Genomic DNA, 26,666 nt, shown 5'->3' with positions numbered 1-26,666 from the left:
CCATATGTGGGAATAAGGACAGCTTTGTTTTTCCCTCTTTGTTTTCTACAGGTTTGACTCTTCTGTGACTTAAATATGTGTTTGAAAACTAAAAAGCAATAATTTTCACGGTTCAGTTGGAAACGTGTTGTTGTATATCTTAGACCTAGGCACCATTACGACAGATTGTTTTTTAAAAACAATACAGCTGAATTCATTTTGTTTTTCCACTGTCACTCTATATAGTGTGATTACTATGACCGATTTGGCTGGTTTGGTGGTTAGAGAGCAGTTACAGATAACAGCAACAGCAATGATCTTTTTGTTGGGTGAAATCAGCAATGACCGTATGTAGTGACAGCAGATAACTTTTAGGAGCGGCTTTGTCACTGCGCTTTGTAAAACCTGAAACTTCTTTTTTTTTTTTTTTAACTTATCTTGCTTTCCTGTTTTTTTTTTTGTATTTTTTTTTGCACATATTGATAGAAATAATAATCGTACTGAACCATACTGGTTAAGAATTGACAAATACAGACAACCAGACGATTTAGAGGAGGCTAATTTTTCCATTGCTTCGTTGTTAGCTAAAAGACAGATTTTTATTGATGCCTAGCAAAGGACTGCTCAGACATTTACTAAGGTGGGCATTTAGGGGGCTTGTGGGTTGAGAAAATTGAAAAATGAAAGCAGCAATACTTTTGTGGTCATCAGATGCTTCTCTCAGCAGGAAACTTTACAGAGAGAGAGAGAAAGCAAAACACAACTTGCTTTTCCCCTCACGAGGACTTTAACTGTAGAAAACTAAAAACACACTGCAGGGCCTGCAAACGTTGGCTTGTGCCCACAGAAGATTTGGTTCAGCAGTTTCTTCAGGACACCTTAGAGCTCTACATTACCTGTGGAATGGGAATGGTCAGAGAAAACCAAATGAAAAACAACGCAAACAGCATTGAAGCGTCGCAGTGAAAGTGTTGATGGGATTCTTGACCTATATAAAGCTGGATGGATGGGCTAAATATAGCGCGGCTAGTTTTCACTGAGGACAGATGTTAGGACATGGGACTGTAATAATGCGGAACGCCAGCTCTAAAATTTATACTGCTCGTCCAGCTTTTGGATGAATGGCACTATCATGTGCCTCAGTGGTAATTGTACATTTTTCAACTGGAAGGCTGACTTAGTCAATAAGACTACGCTGCAGGCATTGTTCATAGAGCCGGCAATCACCAGGGGACCTTACACTGAGCACACACTGGTCTGGACTATTTGAAGTATATTCCCAAAGAAAAAGCTGCCCTGGTTTTCTCTTGATGAAAGACACTTTCACAATAGAAAAATATTCAGTGTACAGCTAAAATTAGTACAAAACACCTTGTATCTAAGTTTTGTAAAAATCTACCATATGCAGAGTTGTTTATATTTTCTTTCTTTTGTTTTTTGGCATGTGACATGCTCAAGAGCTTTTATGCCTGAAAGGTCAAATATGAATCAAATTTTCTATCAAAACAAACTGCTTCATCCAGAATAAAACAGTGTGATCAGTCTGTACAACATGCAAATTTATGCAATGTAAATGCTGCAATACATCTGTAATACACAGAATAGAAGCTATGTCAGTGTAAGATGCATACTTGCACAAGATTTGTGAGTTTCACACATCCCATTTGTTCCAGCTCCATCGCAGACACACTGTGCTCTTGCATGATGAGAAGTGTCATCACATTGCACTTACTTTTATGTTAGTGCTTAACCAGTGCCAGTCTGATATAAGCTGTTTTCACAGAGGAGGCAAGGTGGGAAGAAATATCCAGAAGGGATGCTATTTCTTTAACTAGTGACATAAAGACTGGGACACACGAGTAGCGAATTCAGTTTTGTGCACAATGTCAATACATTTCATTGAATTTCAGGAAACTGACAATGATGTTGCAAAAGCACTCAGGAAAGGGAAAATCCCTTCTTATACATTGATAAAGCGACCTGTACATTTTTCTTTATACACATTGGTATGTCAGAACTGTTACGAGGTAGACCGAATAAGAATGTGAGCTTATCATTGAGTGTGCGTGTTGGTGATTATTAGTGGCAAACAAGCTGATTCATGAGCCAGTAGAACCTACACACTTACAGTTTATCAATCCTCACCCTACCCATCCAACACACACATTCCCATCATCCTCTGCTTCTACTTCCAGCACATATTGAACATCCAACATTATCACTGCAGCATAATTCAATGCAAAGCCTTTTCAGACGTCTGTAGTCACATTTAAGACGGGGGAGCGGAGGGCGGATGAACTGTTGTCCTCAACTTGTGTACAAAGATTTGTGTGTGCACGTGTTTGACAATGAAGCCACCTGGCAGACATTCAGTGTGAGGGCCTTGAAAAGTGTGTGTGCAGATCAATGACGATTGAATGATGTCGGGTGAAGGCAATGGTTGGGTGAGGTGGTGCAACAGGCCAGATAATGACCTTAGGAACCACTTACCCTACGAACACCACATTGTCAACACTTGCATGGTGAGTGTTCCAAATACGCTAGCATGCCGCCTTGCAAAAACATAAAAATACTCTAAAAATCATTCTCGTGCATCAGATTTGGAAAAACTCAGGAGAAAATTGCTTCAGTTTTTCAAGGGTAATGACTCAGAAGCAGAGAGAGAGAGAGAGAGAGAGATGGTAGCTGCCCCCACAGAGAGCCACCAAGGCTTCATAATTATTTTTCAACAAACTGTATAAAAGCTGACAAAACTGTCTCCTTTCATCTGTGTCAAGCAGATGGTTTTTGTCCTGTAATTGCTCTCGAAACCAACAGTCTCCAGACTGCCAACAGTTCTGACAACCCTGCACTTACTGGAGGATGGGCTGCACGTTTTCTTTTTTCTTTTCACACTTAGGTGGTGAATACTGGTTGGATGAAGAAATTATGAGGAAATGAAATGTTAATACTAAAAGAAGTAGTTCTGGAAAGTACTCTGATTTTCCCTCTTGCCAAAGTTTAGATAATTAAATAAAGAGATGAAAAAATGTCTGTGTGTGTGTGTGTGCGTACACTTTTAAATATCACAAACCAATATCCTCTACATACCAAGTGTAGAAAAGACAGCCTGTGGTTTTAGTAGGACTTCCAGATGAATTGCATGAGGACTTGAGGTCTTTTAGCTTACTGGCTGCAGCTTCATATTTAATGTGCAGAAATTAAAGTGTTATTCATCTTCTCCTCCTCTAATTCTCTCGAGCAACATTTCCCAAAAGTTTCGTTGATTTGGTAGGTTTATCAAAACAAGCGTCACTACAATCAATCATGGGAAGGTTGAGGCAGGTAAAGTGACATCAAATGGAAAAGCAAAAGATGAAATCTTGCTCCAGACAAGCTTTAGATTCTAAAATGTCCGTTCGAGATGACACTGAAGTACAAGCAGTGTCCTAACAGCTTTACCCAGTCAGCTTAGATTTTGTTTCTTCATCGCCACAACTATCTTCCAGATAGCAGAACATTACCCAAAATACATTTCTTCTTCATGCATGCACTTGTTACTCAGAGATCTGTAAACATTCTTTGACATAAAAACATGTTGTATTATGTTTTTGTTTTTTTTAACTGAGGTCAATGAAACCAAAACCCTCAAACACAGTCATTGCCTCATTTGTTTAGCATCTAACTCAAGCTATTTGACCTCCTCCTACATGTTTTTAAACAGCATCCTGCTGCTTAACTGAAGTTTCATCAAGTGAGACTTAGATCTTAATGGATCTTATCTCTGGCCTTAAGGCTGGTCCTCCCCACCTCTAACCGATTAGGCAACAGTCTGACGTATGTCCTCAAGGAGCTAAACAGCGCTTGCAAAATAGTACTTTGTAGGTTGATAAATAGCTTGTGTAGGTCATTTGATCAGTCTGTCTACCTCTTGTAACCTCGATGACCCATTTAAAAGGTGTTAAAGCCAAGGACATCCACATTAGACAAGAGTACCACTGGGAACACATGCATACAAATGGCACGCACAAAATCAGATCGATGGAAAAATAAAGGACAGAGAAAATGAAAGAAGAGGGGAGCAATTCCTGGCTCTATGTGGCATGTGATTGTTGCCAGCGACATCATTACTAAAATGTTACCTGGAAAGCTGCAATGGGATTGTGTCAGAGTGAACTATGTCAGGGTCCTCTCTAAGCTTTACGGAAAAGCAGGTCTCAATAACAATCCCAGAGGAGGAAGCGGTTACAAACCTTTATCCATGTCCCTCTACAGATTTGATTAGAACACTTAAGAGGATGCTGCATGCAAACAACACAATGCGTGTGTGTGTGTGTGTTGGCAAGCGAAAGAGAAGAAAAAGTGTGCTTCTGTATGTGCATGATAGATACACCAAAGCAGATGGAGTGCTAGAGCTGCAGTTGCTAGTGATTTTATTGGCTTGTTGACACAGGTAGGCAGTAAATGATAGGTGCTCTTTGCTCCACTGACTCTTACTGGCGAGAGAACTGAATGGGGACGTGAGAGAAAGGCCATGGATCTGCGGGGCATTTCAGTTGGCACTACAAAACAAATTCACCTGCACACTCACACTTTCTTCCAGGCGAATTTGCACGGTTGCGCACGCACACACACGAAGAAAGACAGATGAGAATAGGTGAGTAAATGTCTGCACAGACACATTCAGGGATGTAGGTTACCACACTCAGCAGAACCCATAATCCATAGGGACTTTCAAGGGATGAAGGTAAAGGAACAAAGACAGAGAAGAGAGAGCACAGGACATTTTCAAGAATGCTAAAGGATTTGTTCTTTGGGCTTGTTCTTCTTCAATCTGCAGCTGTGATCAACACTACTGTATCACACTGCCAAGTTTTTCGCTCCATTAATTCTGAGTACACAAAAGGGTTCAATGTGATGACCTTTAAAAGAGGACATGATAAAATATGTGTGGGGGCTTATGATGACTTTAAATCTTTGTTCAATAGCTGAAATGCCTTTTACAAATTCAGAATCCAGTCAATCCAAATTGTCTCAACTATTGTAAAGTGTAGCAACTCGCATAGAAAATGTCATAAATTAAAAACAAAAATCTAACATGATATTCAAAGTGATATTTCAGTTTGGATCAATGGACCAGGTCTTAAATGTGACTAATCATGCTTTTTAGCAATGGTATTAAAAAGATGTTTTTCTTCCTGGATAGCTCAGCTGTCAAATATTTAGAGTTAGTTTGTTTCATTTTACAAAATGTTTTATTCCTTTTCTTACAGAAAATTTCAAACTTAAAAATTGAAAATCTAAATTAGGTGTGAGAGCGAGAAGACAAAATCTGTGCGGTGAGCAGATTGAGATCTTAACCACACGAGTCTTAAGTTAAGTCTCCCCCAGGGACTCACTTTGACAATAACTATAAGAAAGGTCAGCAGGAACTCTGCTATCTTTGAAATCTTGTTATGGCAGCAGCTCAGGGCTCTCACCTGCTTCCCAATGAATGAGGGGGGATTTAAGAGATGTGTCGGTGCAGGTCGTTGGTATAGACAAGACAGGTAGTTAGTATTCTGCATGGGCTCTCTCTCTGGCTGTTGCAGAAACAAAGGGATTGGAGCCTGCGAAGTTACATCTAACTTGGACAAACATGGAGCAGGATAGGGCTGTGACCTTTAAGCAAATATGAGCCCATGAATGCCGTAAGAATAAACGGATGCTTGTGAAACGAGTAAAAAAAAACAAAAAAAAAAAACAAAGAAAAACAAGCAAACCCCAAAACCTTAGGCAGCATTTTTTCCACTGCTGATTTGTTGTAGTTTTGTCTCTTGCCTCTTGGATAAGTTAAAAAAAAAAAAAAAAAAAAGGTTGTCCATGTCCAAAGGATGCAGTTTACTATAACTGGTGAATATTTGACCTTCACCTAAAATAAATGCAGACTCAGATTCAGGTCACAGTCAGCCCTCTTTGCAAAAACATGAAGCCTTGAATGAAGGATTTGACTGGGGTGTGTGTTGTGTCTCTGTGTCTACGGGCACGCATGTCCACACATACCAATGCTTCAATCTGAGAAGAGTTTATGTGAGTGCGGTTGAATAAAATAATAGAAATGTGCCAACGAAGCCAAACTGTTTACATGAGCGTCTTCTTACGGGAACGCAGGCCACATGTCACTGTGGTTATCCCACAAGCAGAACAGAGCTACTGTTGTGCGTTGAAATGCTCAACTGCAATTAACGGGTACAAAAGTCATACAACAACTTCAGCTCTTCTTCGTACACTCAAAATATTAAAGCCTGGATAGAATAAAATGTCAATGTACTGTAACTGTACTAAATAAACTGCTAACATCGTGGAGATGTCAGTCTGGATATTTTGCACGCCCACACAGTAGTAAGAAGAAGTCTAAACCTGTGTGGATGAACAATAAGTTTTTATGAAGCTTAAAAATGCTAATTCAATAAAAATGATCACAATCTAACATCTAACAACAGTGATTTTTAAGGCGAATTCAAATCACATCCCAAAACCATAAAGATTTGTGGTCCTTTCAGACACCCCCACTGGTGAGTTTAATTATTTTGGCTGATTAAACCTCTTCTCGGGGCTGTGTGGAAGTTTACTGCTCCATGTATCTGAAATCTCTCGCTCTCATATAAATTTTGTGGCACCTGTTACGGTGGGGAAAATGACTCTGCTATTATCCTTATGAGTAGGGAGCCTGCTGACGTAATTAATTATCAGGATCTCTGTACCCATGAAGTGTAGACGACCAAAATAAATGAAAACACCTGAATGCCTAATTTCAAACTAAAGCCTTTCCCTGAAAACAAACAAACATGATATCTATGTTGATATTTAAAGCGAAAAATCTCCATAAAGCTTAGTTGCAAAGGTGTCCACTACAGGTATGCCATAGAAATGTAAAAAAGAAAAAGCAACGCTGGGGTCATATGAACATTAAGTGCACTTAGATTAAATTTTAAGATTTAGTTATGTTGCAGCTCTATGCTAAAATTGTCACCGTGAATTTTTCCCCTCACAAAACTACACTCTGTCCCTGACAAAGAGAAAAACCAGAGTTTTAAAATCTTTCACTAGTTTGTTGAAAAGAAGAACCTGAACTGATCACATTGACATAAACTTTCAGGACTTAGTTAAAGCAAAGAAGGATACAGGAAAAAAGTACAAATATTCACATGTTGGGTGACATATGGACATTCAATACACACAGCATCCAATTAAAAGAAACACATCTGTAAGACCATACAATGTGCAGTAAATACAACCAGCTGAATGTTTAATGACACGCCAGCATGCGGCACTGCAGTGTTCCCTCAGTGAGGAAGGTATTAAACAGGGAGTCAGACAGGATATTATGCCTGACCCTCACCTTCTCCGCTGCACACGTTGGAATTGGAGCAGAAGCAAAGATTGCATTGCTCTCTGTTACACTGTCCTAACTTGGAGCTTGAACACCAGAGTTTAAGCTTAGCCCAATAAACACACACAATCCTCTTCCTCTCTCCATTTTGTCCTCATTATCATCCTCTCATCACTGAGACAGGGACTCGGCCTGAGCTGTGCCCCAAGCATACCTCAGCATCATATTCACACATTTATTACATCTCTCTCCTCCATATTTGGCTCCTCATACCACATTCTCATTTTCTCATCCCTTCGACCTGCTCGTATATGAAGACCCTGATGAATGATTGACCTCAACAAATAAACCTCACCAGAGGGCTATTGTTAAATATGGATGTTAAGTTAACTGCTCTATACTGTGCTTGCCGTTATCCCTGATGTCCCTGCTCAATTTATTGGAGTGGTAATTACTCATGACAGGTAATTAAGGCAGTTGTCCATGGAATCTGTTCTTTTTCTCCATTTTTCTCTCCATGTTGCATTTTGATGCCGTGGTGTAGCACTGGCCGAATTAACTATTTTCATATTCTGCCCATGAGCCCTAATGCCTGGGGGAACTCAGAGATTATGGAGAGGAAATGTGCGGAAAAGAAGCATTTTAAGTATTGAAAGGGGGAAAATGAGGAAGCCATATGTGCATTTATTTCAGCCCCACTGAGTCCAATCTCTCCCTCTTTTACAAACATATGTGGTGGGATGCATATATGTGCAGTAATATGAGTGTGCACGCACTTAGGTAATGTGCATGTGTATGGATGGCTAACCTTGTGTGTTTAAACTCATTCCACCTTCATCACATGCTTTGTTTAATGATTTCGCTTTCACCCTTGCCGTCTGTCTGTCTCTCTCAAACTCACGTGCATGCGAAGACAAACACATAGCGTCTTGTTTCCAACATTCCTTCTCCATGTGCAAACTGCAGATAAAATGTTTTCCACCAGCCGTACCCTCAAATGCCACGACCTGAAGTGCCCTTTAGTCTCCCCTGAGTGCTGCAGTACATGTGTTGCTCTATTCACTGCTACACTGACAACATGAGTGCACCATAAATAAACACATTTAAGTTTTTAGCAATTAGCCTCCTTATTTCATTTCATTTCAGACATTCCTCTGGTTCAAACTGAGCTATTAGTGGGTACATAATGAAAAATGACAACATATGTGAGAGCATGTGAGACTGCCACGAGGGACAGAAGAAATCATTCCTCTGCGTAGTGTAATTAACAATACCGCTTTACATTTCGTGACACTTAGATATGAACAACCCAGAGTTCATTTCTCCATTCTGTCTGGCATTTTTGGGACATACTGTTTATAATAAGGGGATCATTCACTTGGCAGCTCCATCAGATACACACATTATCCTTTTTTGGGGGCTTAGAGGGACCGCTGCATTGGGGACCTCATTTTAACCAACTATAACCTCACCAACCGGCTGAATAATGTAACGTTCCCATTGTAGAGTACACATAAAAACCATACCTGTAGTGACAGTGACACACACCCACAAACCCTGGCTGCTTGTCTCCAAATGTCTGGTCTTTGCAATGAAATATGTTCCCAAAAGTGACCGATGACTAACACGCACATGAACGTAGTTTTTTTGCTAGTAAAACTGGATCAGATAGTTGATCTTTAGGCTTTTAGGCCACGACTCTGATCAAATCACTCAAAGAGAATACATTGTAAGGGAGGCTTGGCTGGCTCTGGGCATGTGTGACAATGAAGCTCTGGGGTGGGAAAATGGTTTTATTTTGATAAGCCTTAACTTTTACCGGTTTGACAGTAATGAGATGCTCCATCCAACGGGAATGGATGAATAAGCCACGAAACCCAATAGCAGAGGCACTGGTCTGTAATAATGTAGCTTTGGTAAATCTCTGATGCAGACACGTGCACGCAAACAGACAGACACACACACACACACACAAGAATATAAATTTATATCAAAATCAAATCTCAAACTGTGCTTTAGAATTGGGTCATGGACTGCCTCTCCTACTGAGTGTATCACGTTTTAGAGATAACAAGAGGAACAAAAGGGGAAGATAGTGAGTCTGAGAGGGCAATAGAATGAAAGCAGAGGATAGAACAGGGCTGAAATAGCAAGTTGAGTGTGTCAGTGCTTTGACAAAGAAATTTAAATTATACAGTCCTGGTTGGCACCTGTACGATGGTTTTTATATAGCATGTGCGTATTTTCACACCACCCATTTATGTCCTGTTAAAACAGCATCGTTTGCTGTTTGTCAGGGTGAGAGTGGCTCACTTCCCTTTGTGGAGATATTAATCTTCCCTCCTATGTGTATACATAACATGCATTATTGAGAGCCCTCCGTAACACTGACATCTTTGCAGTTCCTGTAGCACACCTGTATGCTGCTCTACTCAGGTCTGTTTCAACCATGCTAGATTTAGAATGTGCATGTCTGCAAAGGAAGCCAAGCCCTACATTGGGGAGGGGGGGGTTACTTGCAAGATATTCTTGAAAAAGGAAGAAGAAAAAAAAGAAAAACAAAAAAGTCTTCAGAGCTTGTTGAGACGTGGGATAAAAACTTGCAAATGCATGCAAATGGGTTACTTGCATGACTTTAATATAAAATGCAACAAAATGCAGAACAAATGACATTTCACAAATAAGCCGGAGGTAAACAGTTCACTATTTAAATGATTTTTACATTGCTATCAGTGGGTATATTACTTAAATACAAAGACCAGGACCATTAGTCAGCATGAGGCTGAAGTAAATAATAAGGTCATATACTGCATCTATCTGCAATGTGTTTGTAACAGCCCAGTTATGATGGTGATCACAAGCTCGTCAGACTTAGTACGTCGCTGTGATTCATTACTCGGCTCAAAGAGGGCAACAATTGTAAGATACTGTTACTTCACTCTGTGTGACTGATTCCCCCTGTGTGCCACGAGGGAATCGGGCAAGGAGTCAGAAGAGAGACTTACCACGGCTTCTGAGCAGGCACCTGAGCAAAGTAGGATGGAGGTTATCATGTGGAGAGGGATTAACAATTGAAATGGATTGTGGGTAAAAATGTTACATGTGATGCATAGTTACCAAAGTTTTGGTTTTCCAACTTCCAACTTAATGTTTCCGTGCAGTCGAGAGCTGATTTCAGAAAAAAAAGGGAAAGACCAAACAAAAGAAAAACCATCTGTACACCGTCCAACCACATCTACAAACAGCAGAGACGAGGTTTGCAACCAGATATCCTCACACAACCAGACCTATCTCCAAACTGCTGAGTCAGCAGTAGTGAATGGTGCTGCTGCATCTATTCTCATTCTGCTTTCATTCCTTTAAAACAATCAATTTCCAGGGCAGCACTCAGCCCAGGATGCAGCAACAGTGACCCTGCAGAAATAGTGTCAAAACCAAATTTGTGTAACCCCAGGGAAGAGAACACTTCCCTGTTGTGCTGCTGACACAACTACATCTCTGAAACACAAATGCAGACACATGTAGACCTGCAGGCATGCACATTGCAGCTCTCCCAAACCTGCCCTCAGATGACACAGTGACCTTACTTATCTTCAGATCCTCTCATACAAGTCGTGATAAATTCTTTCTATTCAGCTTCAAGATTCTAATCTTGATTGAATTAATTTGCGTCTTCGTTAACACATTTACACAAAGAGCTGCCTTTACGTTAGTTTAATTTTTTTCTAGACAATTTCTCCAGGTGAATTAGCATCAGGCAAACTTATTTGTGCACTGATCAAACATTTTGTTAATAGTAAACTTTTAATCAGATGTTTGCTCTTTGATTGATAAAGGTCCAGAACCCAATCTGTTTTAAGTTTGCATCTGTATTTTATAAAGTAATGTGCGTCTGCGCCGTGTCTGTTTGTATGCTGGTGAGAGTCGAAAGCACCTCAGTGGACTTTTTGGTTATGTGAGAGCTGCAAGAAGGCAAGATTTTCTCATCATAACTTCAATGGCATCTGGTGCCCACAAAAGAAACAGATCTTCACAAGGATTGAGTCGATGTATCCACCACTCCGACTCATTCAACACGACACTGTCAGGAACCTTCAAAAAACTGACCCAAATCAAACCAGTCATGCCTTACAGGAAACAAAAACAATCCGTGACAAACATCCAAACCAGCCGCACATGAAAGCGGGTGTGAGACCTGAGAGGGGAGCTGAAATGAAGAGTGAATTCACAGGAATAAGAAATGAGCTCCCTGTAGCAGTCTGAATGTTACTGAGGGGCTAAAGTGAAGGCGAAATTCACACATACACTGACGCTGGTCAAACACTAATCTCCACTCTACATGTGCTTGGCACTAATGTAAATGAAGAGAAGTTGGACACAGTCATATTGGTTCTGAGATTCACTGAAGGAAATCAATCCTTGCCTCATAGAGATAAAGTAGTTCCACTTTCCCTCTGCTGAGCGAAGTCAACTCAAATTAACTGGCTGAGTGGGGATTAGAACATTGTATTAAAATGAAGCATCTGTTCCTTGGAGGGCAAAATGAGTTGCACTCCTGTCCATGTCAGCGCTGCTGCAGCCGAGCTGCTTGGCCAGCAGAACTAATTCGAACTGTGAATCCTAAGCTCAGGCACAGGTCAAACAGCCCAGAATGAATCACACATGCTCATGAAAAAGCTGCTCATCTTTGAAATGTTTTCTCACTGGATGAACCAACAAGCAAACTACAACTTGAACCGAGACCGTCTCCTCTGTGTGCCTCTATGCGTTACTCATGCTTCACTAACGGTCACATTCAAGCTCCAACACCACGCTGGCAACAGCTCCTTGGGCCATAGCAAGAGAATGTGAGTTGGTAAGAAGATTTTTAAACTGTTACTGTTTGATATTTAGCACAGTACAGGTGGTTTCCTGTGATCCTTTATAGATCACAGGGAACTTTGCATGTGTGGGTTGCATGGGTTGTTACCGACATCTGGTGAAAACTTCATGTCAGTGACCTTTAGAAATATATTTACTGAAATTTTCTTAAGAGAGAAGCGACACCTACATTTGACAAATGTTTTGGTGTAAAATAGTTTATAATTGTGAAAACCTCATGCCACGCATCCTTCATAGGTTTTTTTTTTTTTTAAGAAATTTTAAAGCAGGAACATCTAGCCATTGGACAAAATAAATACATAATAAGAGCCATTGGTTGTTTTATTTTAATAATTTCATCAGTCTGAACACATCATATATAACCAGTAAGTCTCAACACACAGAGCTTGCAGACTTGCAGGAGTATAAAAAAAAAATAAAATCAATGTGATTTTTCAAAGTCTGTCTGTGTCTTCTTTTTTTTAAATTACTTTCACTTGTTTTGTGATATCAAATATTTGCAGGTAAAAGCTAGAGCAGTAGCGGAATAATAAAAAGTATTGTGGAATAACTAGCTATGATGGGAGGACTTCAAGTTATCTTCAAGAATAGCAAATGCACTATCAAACTACAAAATGAACCAGAAACACACCAGCAGAGTGCAACTGTAGGGAAGGAAATGGCAATTCTGCACTGTTCAACAAACAACACCTGCACAAACAGGCAGGGGCTTTAATCTCCATTCTCCGTGCGGTTCATATAGTCATTCGTGCAAGATACAATTATACCCAGTGACCTGGGATCCCCTAGAGGAAATGAAAAGCATAGCAATGAGAGAAAAAACAACGGGAAAAAGGGAGGACTGCCAAAGGGGCATTTTTTTTTTTTTTTTTCCCCACACACACACACACACACACACACACACACACACACACACGAAAGAGGAAATTCAGTCTGACATGCAAAGAGGGGACACAGAAAATGTCATCTTAGCAGTTTGCAGGTGGAAGAAGAATACTCTGACTACTGAATCACATACAGTACTTATAGATATATATGGATTTAAAAAAAAAAAAAAAAAAAAAAAAAAAAAAAAAGGAGGCTATGAGGCATTTTGCATATTCAATGTGATTCTGACCAACAGAGGAAAATGCAATGACAATGACAGACCAGGACAAGACTGAACACAAGTGTCTGTACAGAGTTTCCACAAACACACACACGTTATTACTCACATAAGTATATAAATTATGCTGACTTTGGTCCAGAATGGCTGCATGAGACGTTCAGATTCAGACAGAAACACTCTCCTGTCTTTAATGAATAATACAACTGGCCTGAGCTCATCGCAGTTCAGGGCAGGTTTTGGTGTCCAAACAGAAGACGTCTCATACAGTTGAGCCATAGGAACTATTTGATGTTTTCTCTGCATACGTGAAAGCATATTAATGTAAATGAGAATCTTGTTGTTCAATGCGTTACATAAAATAAGTAAATTAAAGCAGCCATATATTCTTTTATCATAATAGATAAGGGCAGATGTGTGCCTGACTTTGAGTTTGGGAATGAAGGTTATATGGGGAGCAGGTTGAAGGGTAACTAGATCACTAGATTCAGGTCTGTTGAGCACGTCAGCACATCCTACAGTGATGTCATACGATCCTGGAGATCACCTGTACAGCAAGACGAGAAGTTGAAACCGCTGGAGGACGTGTTCGACTGCTTAAAACCTGAGACATTTGTGTTAAGGAAGGGTTCTCTGGGGTCTTTCCAGTGATTAAATGATTCAAGACAGACTTGTAATAAAGCTACTGAGTTGAATTAAATCTACAAAAAGTTAGTGGTTCCTGTTTGTGCAGCACAGGAACACAACACGGAACAACCTTTTCTTTGTCATACTGGGCATAATATTCTTTAATTTCCAGCCAAACCTGGCAAGTGTGTTAATATATCGTGACCTTGATTTTTGAGAGATTCTGTTCATGAGAATGGGACATACAGACAACGCAAAAGCATGACGGCCACGCAGAGCCATGACAACAGCAGAACATACACTTAGCATGCACACTTCTTGCCTGTCATTTCCTGATAGTTTATTTATAGACCCGTTATTGTTCTTCGGAACCATGTCAGGCTTTTCATAAGCAGTGTTCACCATTTATCAGGTTCAGGAATGCAACTCATCTCTTGTTGTGACATGTCGTTGCTTCCTTCAAATGGCAACCAACCAGCCTCTGTGGTAAAATGACTCATTACATCCTAATGGTCCTGACTTTCAGCAAGTTTAAGACACGAGCTGCACTTGTTCTTTCTCAAAATAGGGTTAAAACCTTCAATCTTTCTCAGATGGATGATTGATCGTTAGCAGCAGAGGACACATCCATGCTTATACATCAACCTTTATTTTTTGTTGTCTTCTTTTTCCTTTTTCTCCTTTAATACTCATCCATTTTGGCTCAATATGTATCCCTTGAAAAATAAAATATTATTCATACAAAACAAAAGGTGTTTCTGTTCATTCCTTTCATACAACCGCCTTACAGAAATGACACCTATCCCACTGCTTTCCACAGCAAAACAAAAAAGCAGATCGGAGTATTGCATTCTCACATGCTCAACACAACATCTGTGATAAAAGCAACCCTGGCAGCACCTGCAACAATCCTGAAACCGCTGTAGCACCATCTGTGGATCAGTTCCTTCTCCCTCCCAATCTCAGTTTGATATTTGAGTTAATCTCTCAGTTTTTGTGTGAGCAGATGATTCTTTTGGATTCTTAAGTGAGAATTTTTTTTTAGCTTGAAGGATGACAGACAGCGATGAATAGAATATGACAGAAACTGCACTTACCTGAGACCCAAGGTCAGTTGTTCATCTTTAGCCCTTAGCAGATCACCCACTGAAAATGTGGCAGTACCCAGGAAGCTGCTCTGTGGAGACAGAAGAAAAAAGTTGGTTTACATGCGGCAAATTCTATGGGCAGCAATTAAACAGTTAAAAAACAAAAAAAAGAGACTATTCAACAAAACTTTCCTTCATTTGATCGCACAATGGAGGGGCTCGAAATACATAAGTGTGTGACGTAATGTCACAGAAATCACTGTCAGCCCAGTAACGTAAAAAAGCAAATGTGTGATTTTGTTGACATGAGGCATGGGGACACGCAATCCACTCCAACTTTCTCTCTCTTTCCCATCTTCTGTCTGCCTCTCCTCACTGCTCCGACATGTGTTTGCTGCAGGCGTGAAGTGAACAGGGGGTGTCAGCACACCAGAAGTGGGTCATGGAGAGAGAAGTACGAGGACAAGCCCATCAGCAGAGATGAGCGATGATCCACATCCATAGAAAACACACACACTCCCATTCCCTCACTGACATGCTAAGATGCATGAACATCCACACACACACACACACACACACACACACACACACACACACACACACACACACACACACACACACACACACACACACACACACACACACACACACACACACACACACACACACACATCCATCTCTCCATCTACCTACCTACCTACATATATATATATATACCAGGTAAAATAAGTATTGAACACGTCACCATTTTCCCAACAACCCACACATACAAGGAAATCAAACCTGAAATGTCCGTAAATTAAGCTATGTGTGACAAAATGGAATAACAAATGGGAAAGTAGTGAACACATGAAGAAATAGAGGTGCAAAAAGACACCAAAAGCAAAGACACCAGCTGAAACCTATCAGTAATCAGAAAGCACTCCTGCACCTTGTCAGTGCAAATTAATATCAGCTGGTTCAGTCCCAAATGATGGCCCATAAAGAGGTGTCACACAAGCAACAGCTCATGATGGGTAAAAGCAAAGAACTCTCTCAAGACCTTCACAGCCTTATTGTTGCAAAACATACTGACGGCACTGGTTCCAGAAGGATTTCGAAACTTCTGACGGTTCCAGTGAGCACTGTTGGGGTCATAATCTGGAAGTGGAAACAACATTGTTTCACCATAAACCGGCTGAAACAGCTGCTCCTCGCAAGACTTCTGACAGAGGTGTCAAAAGAATTATCAGAAGAGTTGTCCAAGAGCCAAGGACCACTTGGGGAGAGCTTCTGAACGACCTGGAATTAGCAGGTACAACTGTTTCAAAGGAAACAATAAGTGGCCTGTATGCACTCTCACCACACAAGGCTCCATTGCTGAAGAGAAAAAAAATGTTGAAGCTCGTTTAAAGTTTGCTGCACAACATTTAGACAGGCCTGTGGAATACTGGGAGACTACAGTCTGGTCAGATGAGGCCACAATTGAAATCTTTGGATGCCATAATGAACACCATGTTTGGAGGTCAAATGGCACAGCACATCACCCCAACCGTGAAGCTTGGAGGTGGGAACATCACGATGTGGGGCTGTGTGAATGGAAAAATGTACCTCAACATTTTTGATTAAAAAAAATCTGCTGCCATCTACCACGATGATGATGATGATGAAACAAGGGTGGACATTTCAGCGAGACGACGATCCCAAACACACAGCCATGGGAACTCTCACTTCGCTTCAGAGAAAGAAAGTCGAGCTGCTATGGCCCAGCCAACCACCTGACTTGAATCCGATAGAAAATCTATGGAAAGAATTGAAGATGAGTTCACAGAAGAGGCCCACAGAACCTTCAAGATTTGAACACTGTTTGTGTGGAAGAATGGGCCAAAATCACACTCGAGCAATGCTTGCAACTAGTTTCCCCATACAGGAGGCATCCTGAAGTTATTACCAACAAAGGCTTTTGTACAAAGTATTAAATAAAGTACACGTGTTCAATACTTTTCCCTGTGTTATTCAATTTTATTACACATAACTTAATTTATGGACATCTAAGGTTTGATTTGTTTGCATGTGTCGGTTGCATGGGTTGTTACCAACATCCGGTGACAATTTCATGTCAGTAGAAATATATTTACTGAGAAAAATGGTGCTGGGTTCAACACTGATTTTATCCGCTGTGTGTGTGTGTGTGTGTTAACAAGTGCTGCACTTCCAAGGAACATCATCAACGTGCTAACTTGTGATGTATGACGAAATGGCTAAGACCAGGCCGAAGACACAGGCTGCTCAAACAAAGCCCAAACAAAATGCCACTCATGTCATCTTAGCAGGGAAGAAAGATTTTAATTGAAGTATCCGCTGCCTGTTCGCACAATCTGCTCTGACATGCAGAGACACTACAGTATAATTTCCAGTTGTTTCATCTGCCAAACTTAAGTGTTTTTTTTTTTTTTTTTTTTGCTGTATTTTTTCCTTGTTTACAACACTGATAGTTTTTTCTTTCAAACAATGAACTGACAATACGAAAACAAGACAATTTGTGGCAAAAGGCTTTATCTTGCTTGCTTGAAGATGAGAACAGGATTGTGTTCTGTAAGGAATTTAAATGAGTTTCAGGTTTTACAAGCAAACACCAGAAAGCTTGTACATACTACGTACATTTTATGCTGCCCCCTATAGGGCAAAAGACTGACTGACTGGCCACAAGTTGCACTTTTCACGATGGGAAATTTGGCTGACAAGCTAATTAGATGTTTTTTTTCCCCAATTAATTGAGCCAAAGTTTGGTTTCTAAAATGGCAGGAGATACTGGAATATATTCAGCCTTGTAGCACATAAAATAGAATTCAGAAAATCTCTCTGTTTGAAAAGCTGAACCCAGGTTATTTCTGGCACACTTGTTTTAGACATGATTAAAATGATCACATAATAATATAGCTGCCAACAATTCCTTCATGGTTGACAAATTTTTTGTAGCAGTTGGAACAAATTCATGTACAGGTTTTTGACACTATCATTACTTACTGTGTTCCACACTGTGAGTTATGTGGGAAAATCAGGATTGTCAATCCCCCTGACTTGAGATATTAGGGGAGGAAAGGGCAGTACATCTCTGCTGTGGGATCTTGGAGAGGGGGTGTGAAAGGACATGTAACAGTGTGATAGAGCTGGGTCACATGGCAGCTGTGCTTAAGTGGCCATGACTGATGAAATCAAGCACACACAAACACGTATCTCGTCACATTGCAATTCCTATTATAAAGTCATCACAGACATGACCCGAACCCATTTTTAGCTACATGAGATCAGCTTGGCACTGGCTGAAAATATTTCACGTCACTGCCCTGAGTAAGTTACGCTAACACACTCTTCACCTCTCTTCTCTCTGTTCTTGAACTGAGAGGCTATTTGGATATAAATAATGCTAATCTTACTTCCTCTCTTTTTCTGCCACTGCACTGCCATCTCTCACCCCTTTTTTTGACTCTCTGCAGTCTCTTGTAGATAAAAAAGGGCATCCTGTCTACTGACCTTTTCTCTCAACGATTTTCCTGCTGCCCCATACGAATCCCCTCATGCTTACGGCAAACCATTGGACCAAACCCATTCCTTGTCCCAGTCCACTCCCAAGTAAGCAAACAGTAAGACACGCACACACACACAAAAAGGGGAAGGAGACCGAAACACAAGGTCAGCTCAACAATACATAATGTTGAAACACAGTAAAAGGTTTAAAAAAAAAAAAAAAAAAAAAAAACTACCCCAAGATTCATATTCAGTTAGAGGATTTATGCAGCACAGTACCATATCCTCATGAATTAAACAGAAACAGGATCCCCACAAGGCAGCGTTTAATATGCACAACGTCATATTCTTCAGCACTGACGTATCATTGCCAATCCCAGTTTGCCCTGATAACCCAGACCACAAGGCGCAGAAGGCCATTACACGCGCTGGAGGAACATTATATCCCCATGTAGCCATTATTCGCAAGCCGGTACAGAACGTCTTGTAAATGGTCTTAAAAATCCATTCCTTAGCATCTTTTTATGGCCCCTCACAATGAATGCTTTAGAAGTAATGAAGCTCTGGAGACTGTCTTCTTGCGCAAGATCAAAGTGGCTATACGACAGAAAATGAGAGAAGGACAGGGGCAGGAGGAGGAGTGGAGTGGGCAAAGAAGATAAATGATGCTCTTCCAGGATCATGGAGGATTGATTATGATGGTCTCGCTCTGTTCCCTTCTCACAAGCTCGGGCTCTCTCTTTTTTCTATCCATCTTTCCGCCTGCTCTTGCTCATTCCCTTGACTGGTTCCATTGGCAATGCCCGTCACAAGTTACAAGAGAAACTTTTGATCTATGACCTCTTTCACCAGTTTTCAAAAGGAGAAAAAAAAAAAGCAGCTAGTTTCTTGCTTTACATGATCCTTCAGAAAATTACATGTAATCTAAACACACGCACACACAGCCAGGTACACGCACGCACTCCAACACATCGGTCAGATACTTGTGCAGTATGCAGCACTGACATGCTGTACATCTGCAGTCCACTTGTCTGTGAACCTTTGGAGGCCAAAGTGTCAGTGTCTGCCCATCAGAGGTAAACGGTCCAGCTCAAGCTGTAGCTCTATTGATTTTCTCCATGCCCAGGGTGACAGGGTGACACACTAACTCTCTCTTGATCATTCCTTCTCAGTCTTTCTGTATCTCACTCTCACACAGACAGACTGCAGAGAATACCTGGAGGAGAGGACATCCATTCAGATGCTAAGCCAACAATGACATTTCACATAAATGGCAGCAGTGACACTTTTGGCAGTTGTGAAATAATTTGCATCTGGCAAACATTTATGAATATGAAAATCTTTATACCATGGAGGTCATATGTGTCTGGATGAACAAAATGCTCCTCTGCTACAAATGGAGCTTTACAAATTGGCCTACTTAAGTCATTAGAGCTGTCATGATGTCCCGTTCAGCTTCACATGCAAATGTGTGGTCTCAGTCACACATTTTACGGCCACAGGAAGTGAAAGCTCAAAGAGTGAGAGCTCACACAAAACGCACACTGAGTTTATAACAACACACACACACATATATACTGAAGTCCACTTACAGTTATGTTGTATGCAGTCCTAGCAGCAGAAGGTAGAGAAAAGCACTACAGAGAGGTGGGCAGTGAGAGACAGAGTGAAATAAGTAGAGAGAGAGAGAAAAGAGATGTTATGTCTTCCCTTCCTCTTAATTAGCTCCAGGGACGGTCTTCCTACATAGCTTCTTCCAGTCCTCAGTTAGAGTAACTCCATGTATTTCCCCCTCTTTGGAGTGCTGCAGGCAACAGTGGCTGATACATACATTGTAAACACGCAAACAGATGAAACACACATGCAGACACACACTGCAGCCTACGCGGTGACTGCGAGCTGGCTAGAGTGAGCTATTGGCGCTGCCGCTGCTGCTGCTGCTGCTGCTGCTGCTGCTGTGGCTGGCTTGACAGTAAGCAAGACCAGCTAGAAAGAGAGAGAGAGAGAGGAGGGGAGGGTGACGACAAATACAGGCAGAGAGGAGGAAGAAGGAAGAGGAGGAGGAGGAGGAGGGCAGAACAACACAGAAGAGGAAGAGATGGAAAGGAAGGAAGAAAGACAATTAATGGGTAGTGAAGCAAGATAGCAGCACACACAATGTAAGAAGAATATACAGGCAAAAAGAGAGAGGGACGAGGCAGAGACTGGGTTGTGTGTCACACCTCGGCTGCAGCCTGTGACTCAGATGGCCAACAGGAAAAGAAACACTTGTTATGGCTACTTGTACTGACATGAATTCTTTAAAGAAAAAATAATAATAAACTAAAGGGGGTACAATATTCGCAGGCTTGTGTTGTGTCATGTTGCACAAATGAACACTTCAAAACGCACAGTCACATACTTGACAATTGCATAAGAAGTTTGATGAAATACTCTCCATACATGACACACAACTGAGATACTTATCAACACACACACTTATTGAGAGAGAGAGAGAGAGACAGAGAGAGAGAGAGAGAGAGGGAAAAAAAAAAACCACACACACACACAATCTATTGTGAGTCACCAAGACAATGACAAACAGTCTCACACATCAACACTGGTGACACTAAGCTTAGATTTGAACTATCTGGGCTCAGGGTTTAATTTACCCGTGCTGACACAGGGGGTAAGAGCAGTTCTGGCAGAACAAAAGAACAAGCTCCACACTTGCCCTTATCACCCCAAGCAGGTACACAAACAAGCACAATGAGGCGTGCACAAAAACACTTAAGTACACATGCATGCCTGCTTCCCAGACACCTAACATTTGTAAGCAGGCACAAACAAAGCAGTTCAGAGACACAGAGCACGTGAGGTCACGGTGATGTGGAGTCGACCGTTCTCCGTGTGGGATTAGGGGGCGTAGGGGGGATCGCTGGATTCCAACACGCCTTCCCTGCCTTCATTACCATTGTGGATTACGGACTTGCATGCCAAGAAGAAACCAGAGACCATTTCTGCATGAACTCACACCTGTCAAAGGATTTCCCAAGAAGCTTCGTAGTTTGATAACAAACTGCTTCTTCTATCAGTGCAGCAGTATTCATGTCCATCTGTGCTGATGCCAAATCAGTACATTTCCGGTTGGTTACTGCCCATTTTTTTGTCCGTGATTACTGATATTTTTTGAGGCCTTTTTTTGTGCACAAGCAAAAATGTATGCTGAACGAATGTATGTATGTGTTGAGAATCCTAGATCGAAAACTCATTCGAAATATGAATCGAGCACGTTGAAAACGGGCCATTTTTAATGCCCTACTTTGAAGCTGAGAGTGTTTGACATATTTTAGAGGATTCACACTGAAGGTTCCCGAGAAGCACAGTGAGACCGGTAGGGATTGGTCTTGCAATCAGCACGGAGAGCACAAGCCACTTATGGCAATGAAAAAGTGTCCAGCTCCTTGGCTGTAAAAGGAAAATCCTAAGTCCTTTTTTAGCAGTTTTTGACCTGCGCTCACAGCTGGATGAACACTATCACAGCTGTACATGCACACACATTCGTATTATTTATGGGCCTTACACGAATCTGAGAAGAGTGTGTTGGTTCATGTTAAGATCACAGAACAAATGCCCCAGGCAGCCCGAGTTTTATTACAGATGGAAGCGGGGGATTTTAGACAACCAGTCACCCTCAAACCCAGACGAGCACAGACAAAGGCAGGCAGTTGTGTTATCCCCAGGTGAGCTGATGTACTCATTCTTAGCTGTCTACCTTCAGCATTGTCCTCACATTCTTCCTGACTTATTCTTTTCCTGCTTGTCTCCCTTGACCTCAGTCCCCTGGTTTTGATCAGTTTAAAAAACAAAAATAACATCTGCCAACGGAAAGAGATGGAGCCTGACCTGAGATCACCACCTTTTACTCTTCCCAATCGATTTCTTCATTCCATTTCCAACTCAACAACAGCAACATTGTTCTTCTTCACTCTGAATACAAAACAATATATTTTTCTGGAGATTACACTTTAATAAGTGAAGGTGGCATTATGATATTATTAAGTCTTGCACCGTCAGTTGCTTGTAACCTAAATTTGTTAAGCCAATAAACATTTCTGTAGTTTAATAGTTAGACAGGTCTAAAAGCCTTTAGGGAACCCCGAGCCCCATTTTAATGGAAATATTTGGTGTTTTAACCGTGAAAACGTTGGTCTCTTTGGACTCAATAAGCTGTTCAATGATTTTTTATTTTAATAGTCCAAATTGTGTAGGGACAAAGCAGCGCAACGTCAAACGCTGTGTACTTCTTGTTATGCCACGTATGCTCCAAGCTACACCAAGCAGTGAAATAATACCGATTTGTATTTAGATATGAAATACTTTCATGTCTTCTCATAGTGTTTTTTTGCCATCACATGCCTTATTAATCGTTGGTACTTTTTTTTTGTCTGCTTTATGAATAACTTTTGAAACGAATCAAAGGCACCAAATGCACCTACTGTAAAACTGAATCTCCATCTCGTGCAAACATGAAACAGAAACAGTAGAGACGGATGCCTTCTGGGTCTGGTTTTGATAAAAAGAAAGCAAAACTTTAATCTTTTCCACTCTAGTGAGATTACCGAGTGTAAAATCACGGGAGTGGGCTCGTAATTGGCATAGCTTTCCATGAGTTAACTTCCCTGCTCACATAATTCTGTGATAATTCTTATCTCACAGAGGAGCCAGTCAAGTGCAAATTACCAGGAGAACACATGGATGGTTTAAGAATAATCCATATCTCAACTGAATAATGAAGTGGACCATTAGGAACAACAAGAGATACATTAATGTCTAATATAATTACATGCAATGTGCATGATGATTAATCATTGTTGTAATATTTGAGTTATATTAAAATCAGGGCTACAGATGTAGAGTTGAGTCGGTACTGAATGCGTCGACTGGCAGTTTAGTTAGCCACCTATTTTAAGACTACGGATCTCTGTGCTGAAATATGAGCTACAATGAAAAACTAACTTGAACTCCAAATCTTAATCAGATTTATTGTTTATTTATTACGCCGCCTTTGCACTGAAATCTCCCCATTTTGGAAATAGAGATTTTTCGTGCCATCTTGATCCGTTGTAACCCCGCTTTTTATCAGAGAGAGATAACTTGGATCCTCAATCATATAATGTCACAATCCATAAGCACTACCACAGATAATTCAACAAAATTCATACATCATCCTAACGCAATGAACTAAGGGAGGGAGTTCAACATGTTTGGTACTAATACACTTTTCTGTGCCAAATTCAGGATCCCAGAAGATATTTTTGTATCTGGCTCAGAGACTTCATGAGCCCTCACAAGAGCCAGGACTTTTTCAGGCAGAGAGGTGAATACTCACTGAAAGCTGCTGAGAGACAGAGGTTTCCTCCAGGGGGATATTCCTTTTTTCATCATTCCTTCTACATGGAAATCTGTAGAGCCACGTATGATAAACGGTGACATGTATATTTCCCCTTTCTTACTGTTTAAGAATCACTCTTCCAGGTAATTCTCTGTCACAGGTGAGTTAAAAAAAAAAAAAAAAAGAAACGTGAGAGCGCTCATGTCTGCTCATGGACATTCTTCAGCTTGTCAATGCTTGCCCAAAAACAAGACGCCCTTCCTGCCATTCTATTTGCTTTTTGCACATCTTTTTTTTTTTCCTCAATTACTTCCTCTGTCTGGCCAACTCTCCGATAAATTTGGTCTCCTGACAAAAGCATCCAAGTGCTTAATGAGCGAAGAGACTGTACGTGAGTAAAATTAATTAGAAAGTCGGTTGTGCATGTTTGTCCATGTCTGTCTATTTTACAGTTGCGGAAAAGGAAACTCGGGGGGTGGGGGGGGGCAGAGGAAACTCCAGTTATGACAAATGCAGCTTGCCCTTGGTATACTCGAGGTACACCACCAGTGCCTTTCTCCCACACACTAAGCTTTGCTCCATAAACTTTAATAGCTAACCCCACTGCAGACTAGGTGATAAAAATCAAGGCTCCCTTCACTCACAGTCTGTAAACATGACTTGGTAGCAGGTCCAAACCATATTCAAATCCCCTCTACTGGCTCAGGTACTATATTTCAATTACAGAACAGCAAACTTGGTGTTGTTTTGATAGAGTTGCATTTTAGGGCCCTTTTCGTCTCTGTTAGCAGATAAGACTGATCCATACACTTACCATATGACATGTTTATTATCTGCCACTTACTGAGAAATGCTATCGGCTACTCGACACGGTTGTGGTTAACAGCTTCCCCTTCTCTGACTCTCTGGTCGAGGGCCCACAAATGCAGCGGTGGAAAGTTGCATACAGAGTGGAGAAAGGATGCCCTTTTATCATTTTATCACCCACAAAACAAGCTGCTAAGCACCGCATCCTGTTTGTCATATCATCTTTTTTATCCCTGCTGTGCTGCTACTGAAAAAGGTTTTTCATGTCTGACATTAAGAATAGCACATTTTTCACACAAACAATTGCTAAACGAAGCCTGTAATTTTGTGCACGGAGCCAGAATTGTGTAGCAATTTCCTTACATAGGCACGGATAGATGACAGTCCGCGTGCAGGTTACTATTCCCCTATCTTTATTTCACAGTAAGAGGTTGCCAATTCACCCCGAGGCCTATAAGGCTGAAGGCTATACTTCCTTTTCGTTGCCTCCCTCTCACACACAGTAATAGTACTATAATATGCTAGCTCATGCCTGAAGTGGTTGATAGCTCTCTTCTTCAGAGAACAGGGCTATAGGGGCTGTGAAAGTAAACAGCTCGGATCAAACCAACTCTCAGCTCTCTTTGAAGAGTTGCAGACAATTACGGAGATCAATGGTGCAGCCCAGAGGTGGTTAACAGCCTAGACAGGCAGACAGACAGGGATTGATGCCCCGTAAGATGTAGAGAGGCTGCTTCTCAACAACTCCACTGTATAGTTGAATCCGAGGTGCGCTGCCTCTTTGCCGAACATACATGTAGGAAGACAACAAGCTCTGCCCGGAGGCCAAGATACATACACTTTACCTGGGAGCATTTATCAGAGTGCCAGAGTCAGAGATTATGGTGTAGATTCACTACGCCGCATATCTGAGCAGATGAGGGTTAAAAGCTTTGTGTGGGTAGACAGTTCTTCGAGCAATATTCCTCTAATAGACTGGTAGTGCTTTCATAGTGTTCTCCGTTTTCACTATATGAAAATAATATCCAGAAAGCCCCTTTGGGAAGAGTGATTCTCTGTATTTTGTTTTCAAATGAGTGAAAGATGCTCTGAACTTTTAGCCGTCTTTGATGTCAGTTAAACACTGACCTGAAAACTGCACTGTCCTGTGTCAAGTGGGAGGTTGTATGCGTGGTAGTGTGTCATTCGTGGTGCAAGAGGTGAGCCGCAGACTGCAATTTAAGAGCTCAGGCAGCGTACGGGCTCATCTGCCCCCTCCTGTTCCTGTGGGACAATGTAAAGCTAAGTTCATACAGAAACTTCTATTTCAGATGGCTCGCATCACTTTGACATGCAGGAAAGAGTGGAAGAGGTGCGACACCCGGCAGCTATTTTTGTTCCGCAGCAAACCACAGCCGTATTAGTTGCGTAAATGAGAGTTGATATAGAACAAAAGCAGCAAAAGGGCCTTTTGAACTAAATATATTGCTTATGTGAACAATTAGTCTTGCATGATTATGAGATTGATGATAAATAGAGGTAGATGTGAGGTACTGTGAATTTTTTTTTTTTTTTCCAGTTGTTGTGCACACTCAAGAATACCATGTAAGATTCTTCAAAAGAAAATGAAAAAAGGAAAGGAGATAAAATCAAAACAAATACATTTGGATTTCCCGAGCAGGGGAAAGAAATGCCTCTTTGAGATGGTTAATGGCTTCCCACCCTCTGGGTGTGCAGAGGGGACACAGTGTTGGCTGATTTCTGATTATCATATAATTCCATCTGAGCTAACAGAACAAAACAACAAAGCAGCAACAAGAACCCTTCTGCCCCACACTCATTTGTTTTCAAGTCCTCCTGGATGAGGGGCGGAGGAAAGAAGCAACGTGTCTCCATCAGCTAACTTAGCTGGCAGACTGCTGTGCATGCGGTTGTATCCTTTAATGTTTCCACACAGTAATGGCCAGA

The 26,666-nt window shown here is 41.1% G+C and overlaps 1 protein-coding gene across 1 annotated transcript in view; it reads right to left on the bottom strand.

The window, feature by feature from the left end:
* Nucleotides 1-26,666, bottom strand: part of inpp4b (inositol polyphosphate-4-phosphatase type II B) — a 119,009-nt gene that overhangs the window by 59,998 nt on the left and 32,345 nt on the right. The window contains exon 5 of the mRNA XM_029512084.1: nucleotides 15,041-15,120. Coding sequence (XP_029367944.1) covers nucleotides 15,041-15,120 — 80 coding nt within the window. The remainder of the gene's footprint in view (nucleotides 1-15,040; nucleotides 15,121-26,666) is intronic.

Source organism: Echeneis naucrates, chromosome 1 (assembly GCF_900963305.1).
Source record: "Echeneis naucrates chromosome 1, fEcheNa1.1, whole genome shotgun sequence".
NCBI classification, from domain to species: Eukaryota; Metazoa; Chordata; class Actinopteri; order Carangiformes; family Echeneidae; genus Echeneis; species Echeneis naucrates.
The sequence above is the reverse complement of the archived record's forward strand: the minus strand, read 5'-3'. Positions and strand labels throughout refer to the sequence as shown.